The following is a 9,179-nucleotide window of genomic DNA, read 5'->3' as shown; positions in this document are numbered from 1 at the left end:
CCACTGTATTTCATGGTAGTAACTTCACGATTACGGACGGATAGAATGTTAGGAGGAGACTTTTACGAAAGCGAGAAAAAGTTCCTTAGAGATTCTAATAGTAATCTACTTTCAACGTTTAGTCATAAGTACGATACTTTCGTGGAAAATATTCCAGAACGCCTATAGGATAGTTTAAATGGAATACAGATGTAATCCATAGAAACGTTAATATTTGAAAAATTTTTAATTTTCCATTTGAACTAGAATAAGATACAGGGATATAATTTGAGAAATTATAATAATCAGATTTTATATCTTTGGATAATAAATACGAAGCATTTTGTATTCTAATCGTGTAAATCGCGCGAGTATACTAACATTAACGCTTAATATTATATAAATAACGGATATACGTTTAATTGTCAACAATTTTATATAACACCTTTTTCATTTTATTAAATGTCAACGTAGTGCGCGAAAATGATGGAAAAAGAAAGAAAGAAGAAGAAGAAGAAGAAAAAGAAGAAGAAGAAGAAGAAGAGGAAGAAGAAGAAGAAGAAGAAGAAGAAGAAGAAGAAGAGAAGAAAAGAAAAAAAAAAGCAGAAAAAAACGAAGAAAGAAAGGTGTCGTCATTCGTTAAAAAATGTGTGTTGCGCGCGCGCGTGTGTGTATATACATATATATTTTATATCTATATATATATATATATTTAAGTACATACACGTAAAATAGTTTAATTGTATGAGATCGCTTTACAGAAAATCGTAATGTCTTCATTCATTTATATCGTCATTGATCGACGATCAGCAAATGAGAATCATCGCTGTTTAATCAAGTTAAAAACCTATAGGAATATAAGCGTGTAATTTTCAAAAGGAGACGATTATCACATATCAAGCATATTATAACTGATCGTCGATCCTCGTCTAATATATTTAAAATTGTAAATTGTATATATTTAGATAATAAAATCGTTTAATTTTCATTTTATAATTGTACGAAATCAAGGGAATATATATAGATCATGAAAAATAATTGTATTAATCACTTGGCGGTGCAAAGAATTTCACGGTTGACGTGCCACGCACGTCATTTTTCTTTCTGACAACAATCGCCTGACGACGTGTGTAACACGTCGCTGGAGTTCCAGTAACAGAAGCATCTCGACGTGCGTGGCACGAGCTTTTCATCGCAAGTGTTTAAAAAGCTGGCTTATTCTTGCGATCGAATTTAAAGTTAAAAGATTAAACGAGTCTTCCTTTGTTACAATTCATTAAGTTTAATAGGAGTTTTCGATGCATCGTGAAATAATAGTCCGTCGATTAATGAGAATTTATAGTAAATCGCTTCGGCTTACAGAAGTTAGATTAATTATGGCGAAGACGAAAAACACGGAAGACCATCACGCGTATATCGATTTCTTTCTATTCATTTTCATCATTATTATTTCCTTTGAACCTATCACAACCGACACTGTAGAGCAAACGTGCAGGCCTCTTCTTAATCATAATAATCATAATAATAATAATAATAATAATAATAATAATAATAATAATAATAATAATAATAATAATAATAATAATAATAATAATAATTATAATATTAATAATAATAATAATTATAATTATAATAATAATAATATATTAAAGTCATTAAGATGAGGAACGCCGTCAATATATATACGACTCGGACACGGAAGACTGCAACGAAGATTCCAGTCGTTTTGTTTGTAAATATATATATATATATACACATATACATATACATATATATATACACATAAATACATATATATATATATATATATATATATATATATATATATATATAAATATAAATAATAATAATAAAAAAAAATTAGGATAGTCACATAAATATCTTCGTAGTCAGCTTCTCAATTTCCTCGAGGTATTCGTTCTGATAATGTAACTGAGCTAATTTATTAATCACTCGGGAGTATTTGATCTTTTATCTATTTTTTTTTTCCTTTATCATTTTTTCATTTTTGTTCTCTTTTCGTTTACTTTCAACCTTCCTTCTTCTTCTTCTTCTTCTTTTTCCTTCTCCTTCTCCTCAATAAGATTAATTTTTACAGTTCACAAGAAAACAACGATCGTTGACGTTAACGTCGGTGTTCATCTACGGTGTTGATTCGTAAATAGAATCAAAAACTTATCTAAACTTATCGTACTCGAGTGTCTTCGATGTTTCTCTTTTGTCGACATTTGCCAATGACGTCTTTCTAGGAACGTCCCTTTCAGGACTTGGACTTGGACTAGGCGAGGGACTAGGCGAGGAACTAGGCGATCTTGAACTGTACGAACTATATCTTCCTCTTTTTTGTTTCATCTCCAATTTTCTTTCGTACAAAGGACCACGTATCACTCTCAGTGTACTCTCCAATTCGTATGCACGATCCTTCAATCGATTATACGCATTCAAATCGAGCCCAACCTGTTTCGCCCTTTTGTGCAGTTCTATCAAACGTCGTCTGTTCACTACATCCTGCAGTACGTATTCCTGCACATATACAACGTAATAGATTAAATAATGATTATAGATTTTCTATTTTTTCTTTTTCTTTTCTTTTTTTCTTTTTTTTTTTTTTCCTTCATAAACTATCGTAAAAAATTTTGTATTCGTAAAATAGAAAAATTTTCGTTTACAAACCTGCTGCGTCAATAGGAAATAAATGAACCAACCCACTGCCGTTCCATAAGTAACGAAATAAGTAACAGGTTCCATGATATCCCATGAATATTCCCACCAAGTTAGTCTCGCAAAACCACCGGCGTGCATGGACATCAATACCAACCATATCCATGCATTGAGATTCGCTCTTCTGATAGCTGCGTTCTCCAGCTCCTGCAGCTTCTGTTTCATCGAAGTCAAGAGTATATGTCAGACGTGCATACATATTTATGTGAAATTATGTGAAAGTTCGTGACAGGACATCAAGACTGTAATGCTATGTACATATATATATATATATATATATATATATATATATATATATCGAAGTATATAACTCAATATCGTTACTTGATAACTTTATCGTATTAGGATGCATCCTCGTAAACTAAACGTTATAATCGCAGTGCATATAGAGCGAAAGATGTTAAGGTAAATAGCTAGTGGCTGGAGCAAACTGAAAAGATAGTACATTATTTTCTTTTTAACTGCGCGCATCAAACGTGAAATGACGTCGGTCTATATATAGAAGTTAAAAAAAAAAAAAAAAAAAAAAAAAAAAAGAAGAAAAAAAAAAGAAGAAAAAAAAAAGAAGAAAATGAAAAATACGAGGAAGAAGTAGGTTCGTGAATGAAATGGTTAAATAGAGAGAAAGAGATAGAGAGAAAAAGGGGGAGAGAGAGAAAGAGAGAGAGACTCTAAAAGATCTAAGTGAATTCATGACCCAGAGAAAATGGAAAAGCAACGTAGAATGTTTCAGATCTTTGCTTCGTGATTGGAAAACGAAATTGTTTCTATGGTTTCGATATATATACATATATATGAAAGACCATAGAAATTTTAGTAAAATTACTTGAGAATATTTGTTGAATTGAAAAGTATCATTATACATCTTAAAGATTCTTTATTTTACCTCTTCGTAAGGTTCTAATTCCAATTTGATAGCTTCCAACTCTGCCAAAACTTGTCTCTCCATGTCGGCATGGTACTCACGTACCTGTAGAGTTTCGTAAAGTTGGCCCACCAATATTTGCACGTCCGAAAGCTTCTGCATGTCCTCCTGTATATATTTTAGAAATTCATAAAATAAAAGTGATCCATAATCGGTCTTTAAAAATTCAATAAAACCATAAATACCATAAGAGTATCGTTTACTTACCATGGTATGTTTCTGATATATAGGAGGTTGTACCGTATATTCGGCATCGTTTATTATTAATTTAAAATCATCTTGCAAAAGATTCTCTATGGTGTTGCTCGAACCTATCCGAGTACCGTCTAAAAATATCACATTTGTTTATATATATATATATATATGTGTGTGTGTGTGTGTGTGTGTGTGTGTGTGTGTGTAAGCTGTTCGTTTGCCAAATCGATTAACTCCATAAAACATAAAAAAGAAAAAAAAAGGAGAAACTTGATGAAATAACATAGATTGCATTTTAAATATTCACTTTAATATATAAATTCAAATAAATATTGTAGAACGTATAAACTCTCTTCCTGTTGCGTTCAAATAGCATTACTTTAATGATTTACGTTTGAGTACATATTACGAATTAATCGGATTGGCTTTATGAAATAAAATTATTTTTTATTCGATGGACGAAAATTATTTTGTCACTCAATAGTAATAAATTACTGGAAATTTATTTGTGAATATAAAAGGTGAGGATTCCATCGAGTGCTTTGACACACAAAAAAAAAAACAAAAAAAAAAGCAACAAAAAAAAAATTCAAAAAATTGAATTGATCAATCGATTGAATGTACTTCTTAATGATCGAATGTACTTCTTAAATATAATTATTATTTATTATCATAGATATTATTTTTCGATGATATTTAAAGGATCGATGTATATATATATATATATATATATATATATATATATATATATGTATATATATATATGATCTTACCTATTGTCGTAACGATCGCTCGATCAACACCACGATCCTCGAATTTGATCATATCGAGGAAATCACCGACGGTACACGTTATTGGCTTCAATGTGAATACGCAGAGTTCCTTTCTCGATGGCAGAGGTAAAGTAATATTTGGCAGTCCCCTCTGATATGTCACGGTAACATTCCGAACTGAAAATAAACAAAAGAAAAATCGTATGGGATATTAGAGATCTCTCATTTTTTTATTTCTTTTATTTCTTTTATTTTTTTTTAAATTAATAATCAGAATCAATCGTCCTAAGACGATTAAAAAATCTTATTATTAAGGAAACGATTTATCTTCGAACGATTGAAGAAGATTATCGACAGGAGCTACGCAAAAGTTACACTTTTGTGTGAGCAAATGGAACATGCAAAAAAAAAAAAAAAGAAAAAAAAAAGAAAATATCTCACGCGATTCTTCTACTCGTCTTTTTTCTCTTGTTTTCATTTCTCCTCCTTTCTTTCTACGAATTTCATGTTTTCGATTCGAAAAAAAAAACGCAACAAACAACTCCAACAAAAAAAAAAAAAAAGAAAAAAAAAGAAAAAGAAAGAAAAAAAAAGAAAAGAAAAGAAAAGAAAAAAAAAGAAAAGAAAACAAGTTTTTCTTATTATTTACCATATTTGCGTGGGATATTTTTAAAAGACATTTATAAACAAAAACAAAAAAAGAGGATTTTCATTTAACACATTGAAATTCGTGCAAAAAAAAAAAAAAAAAAAAAAAAAAGAAAAGAAAATAAAAAGAAAGAAAAAGAAAGAAAAAAAAATGTATCTTTTCCATTTTATTTCCTATTTGTTCGTACTTTTAACAATTTCGTCGTAAATTTTCGAAATGATATATATATATATATATATGAATTAAATACATAAAGTAGAATGAGTGAGTAGACGATATACGACAAGGAGCTTGACACAGATCACAAATAGTTTGATTGACGAGTTCGCGCTTATTCGTTCGCTTGATAACAGGGGAGGGAACATGATCGAGAGCCTGGGGCCGCATTAACCTGGTTAGAAGCCGTTGAAACGACGGAGGAAGGTATCAGAGTGTGGAGAACGGAATGAAACGAACGACCAAATGTACGAGGGGGGTCCAAGAGGAAAGGGTGAAACGTTTCGCTGTAAGCAGAACGGAACTGAGCGTCGATCCGCAAAGTCCTTTTCTCTCTTTCTATCTACGTATAAAAACGTTTCCACGTATATATATATATATATATATATATATATATATATATAAAAGTATGTATATGTATGTGTATATAGAAAAATATCGTATACGTGCATGTGTTGCTACGTATCATTTCTCTCCCTCTCTGTCTCTCTCTCTCTTTCTTTCTCTCTCTTTCGATGCATCCAGAATTCCTGAACGATTTTCGATCTTCTAACAGAGAAATTCGAGAAAAGAAAAGGTCAGCCAATTTTGACTTGAGAAAAGAAAGATGGTCAATGCCAAACTAAATTCGAACTGCTAAAAGGCCAGAAGAAGTCTTTCTTTCTAGGCTTCGAATTTCTCTTAAAAGTAATTTTAAACCACTTTAAAGATTATCTTTTACAACGTTTTTAAATAACTTTTACATTTTTTTTTTGTTTTTTTTCTTCCCCTTACTACTCAAGATTGGTGTTCATATCAGCCGTAACGTAATATATAAGTAGAATTTCGAGAAACGGACACGATTTCCAATTTGAATTCCATTATCGTTGAATTGATCCTACTAGGATTTCCATGTTCATGAAAGTTAATATTGATATCGACAAGGTATTGGAAAGGAGAGGAAATTACGTTGACATTGCGGAAACGCGACGCGGATCTTTTCATTCTTTCCTCTTCCCCCCTTTACCGCCAATTGTTACAATAGATTTTCTTTTGTAAAATTAAAAAGAAATTTTCTGAATGTTAATAGTACAAATGTATAAATCATTTCCAATAAAAACCATTCGACGTTTCGTTGTCCAGAAAACAAATATAAAACAATTCATATGTAGTACGTATCATATTTGACGAATTGGTCTCTAAAGTTTACCTGTAACAAATCCTAACCATCCATTGAATTTATTTTTTACGTATCCTCTCCAAAAAAAAAAAAAAAAAAAAAAAAAAAGGAAAAAAAAAGAAAAGAAAAACAAACGAAAAAAAGAAGAACAGAACAAAAAAAAAAAAAATTCGATCATTTCCAAACTCTCTCAATAAACCTTCGTATTTTTTATCGTGACAAAATTTCTATTTCTCTCTTTATCTCTATCTGTTGGATGCATTGGATCGTAAATAAAGAGAGGAAGAGAAGAGAAGAGAAGAAAAAGAAAAAGAGAGAAAAAAAAAAGAAGGTAACGAACTATGTAACGTTATAGTTATATTTCATGTTCGTCTCGCACGGACACCGATATAACTCGAGATCTTACGTCACTCTCATTCTGCAACAATAGTGCGAACGTAATCATTATATCGTCACTTTCTTACAAATAATGTTTGTAAAGATCTTCGAATAATATCGTTTCATTTCTAATCGAATTCCTTTTAATAATGAGACAAAAGTTATATATTAGATTGGAGAAAAAGAAATCCATTATTTTTTTTTTTTTTTTTTTTTTTTTTATTTGACCCAAATCAGACAATCCGAAACATGATAAATAAAGAGTCTTGAAGTTCACGCAAAAATAATGGATTTCTTTTTCTTCAACCTAATATTTAAAAAAAAAAAAAAAAAAAAAAAAAGAAAAAAAAAGAAAACAAAAAAAAAAAACAAAAAAAAAAGAATGGAAAATTCATTTCGATTAAAGTTAATGAACGAACGAGCGGGATCAACGAGTATTACATACATACATATATATATATATATACATACGTATCATATGTATTGTATTGTAACGAAGTATTTAAATCATCGTACAAACGTGTTAAGCGTAAAAGATCGAGTTCGATCGGAATCTTGAAAGAAAATTTTGGTCTCGGCTTAATTGCGTTTCCTTAACGAACAGGCAACGTCCGACAATTAGTTCGCTAATCTCTCCCTCCCCCTCCCCAACTCTTCTACGCAACATACAATCTAGAGTCAGATAGGCTCCAGGACTCCGTTGTTCTTTGTAGATCGTAAAGGTGGGGAAGACGGGCAAGGAAATTTACCACCACCTCTTTCTCTCTCTCTCTCTCTCTCTCTCTCTTTTTCTTTTTCTTTCTCTTTCTCTCTTCTTAAATTCTTTCCTCTACTACACCTCTCTTCATCCTATTTCGTTCGGGCAAACGCCGTGGAAACCTTCTCTGCTAGTTTGAGTTTTTCCAACAACTCTTCAGTAAGCCATAAGATTCTTTCCAATTACTAAGTGACGTGCAAGTTATAAAGTTACTTTAATAAATGTATATATACATATATATATATATATACATCATCTTTTTTTTCTTCTCTTTTTTCTTTTTTTTTTTTTGCATCATTGAAGTTTCACAATGGTGAAAATTGACTAATCGAAGAGACTCTGTATGCTATCGATCGGCTAAAATAATTTTAATAAGGGTAGGTGTGTGTCCCAATTCATCATCCGTCTGCGAGGAATATTATTCCAAAGGTTTCCATCGTTACATCAACATCACACGAGGTGTTCTTTTTCAAACAGAAGATTAATGTGTGCTTGAAAAATGCATAAACTATCGGAAGGTTAGAGAGCAGACTAGAGCAGAGTAGAGCAGAGTAGAGCAGAGCAGAGCAGAACAGAACAGAACAGAGTAAAGAGAGCGGGGGATGGTGGTGGATATTGTTGGTGGGGCAAGAAAAGAAAGTTTTCAAAAGATCGACGTGGAATATCATTCTCTTCCTTTCTTTCTTCTTTTTCTTTCTCTTCTCGCGTTCGACGAGACGACACGCGCCGAAAAGATAAGAGAAGTATATCTTTTCTTTTCTTTTCTTTTTTTTTTCGGAGTTCGACGCCCTCTTCTTTTTCTTGTTGTTTTTTTTTTCTTCTTCAAGGACACGTGTGATTGTTGTTATTAGTGGTAGTGGTGGTGGTGGTGGTGGTAGTGGTGGTGTTAAAAAAAGTTTGGAGTTTTCTTCGATGGAAAAAAAAGAGAAAAGATAAAAAAAAAAAAAAAAGAAAGAAAAAGAAAAGAAAAAATCCAGGAGATCAAAGACGACGATATCTGGAGAGAGAATTATCCATCGTCTTAATTAGAAAGGTCAATTTTGCAGTAGTAAAAATTCCTATATTTTTTTTTTTTCTTTTTTCCATTGTGCATCTCTTCAACATCGAACCTTTCGAAAAAAGAAAACGGGATATATATATATTTACATATATCATACTCTTTGAGATCTTACAAACATCAACGATCCAAGAGTTCTTTTATTCTTTGTTCAATATTATTTTGGATCAAAACCTTGCGGTAATGATCCTTGCGCGAAAAAATGTACGTTAAGGAACAAATCTCGGTTCACAAATTTTACTCGGGTTTTCATTCGGTATATGTACGTTCCGTCGAACGTATTCCATTGTGAGAGATATAAAGCGTACAGTGACATCTATCGGCTCAATTTAGAAGCTATACATACGGCTGAATATTTCATACGATTTTT

The 9,179-nt window shown here is 31.4% G+C and overlaps 2 protein-coding genes across 7 annotated transcripts in view; one reads left to right on the top strand and one right to left on the bottom strand.

Annotated features, from left to right (window-relative positions):
• Positions 1-1,848: 1,848 nt before the first annotated feature.
• Positions 1,849-9,179, bottom strand: part of MCU (mitochondrial calcium uniporter) — a 51,274-nt gene continuing 43,943 nt past the window's right edge. For all 6 annotated transcript variants that reach the window (XM_085655619.1, XM_035874281.2, XM_035874280.2 and 3 more), the window contains 5 exons: positions 4,594-4,770; positions 3,833-3,951; positions 3,587-3,733; positions 2,653-2,856; positions 1,849-2,502 (listed from right to left, as the gene is read on the bottom strand). In XM_085655619.1, coding sequence (XP_085511745.1) covers positions 2,155-2,502; positions 2,653-2,856; positions 3,587-3,733; positions 3,833-3,951; positions 4,594-4,770 — 995 coding nt within the window. In that variant the 3' untranslated portion in view covers positions 1,849-2,154. The remainder of the gene's footprint in view (positions 2,503-2,652; positions 2,857-3,586; positions 3,734-3,832; positions 3,952-4,593; positions 4,771-9,179) is intronic.
• The window catches only part of jv (javelin), a 23,509-nt gene continuing 23,097 nt past the window's right edge, over positions 8,768-9,179 (top strand). Inside the window, exon 1 of the mRNA XM_035874277.2 lies at positions 8,768-8,785. The gene's annotated coding sequence lies outside the window, so the exon portion shown is untranslated. The remainder of the gene's footprint in view (positions 8,786-9,179) is intronic.

This window comes from Vespa mandarinia, chromosome 3, assembly GCF_050613455.1.
Source record: "Vespa mandarinia isolate Hongniang chromosome 3, ASM5061345v1, whole genome shotgun sequence".
In the NCBI taxonomy this organism is placed as follows: Eukaryota; Metazoa; Arthropoda; class Insecta; order Hymenoptera; family Vespidae; genus Vespa; species Vespa mandarinia.
Note: the sequence above shows the minus strand (reverse complement) of the source record. Positions and strands in the feature narration are given on the sequence as shown.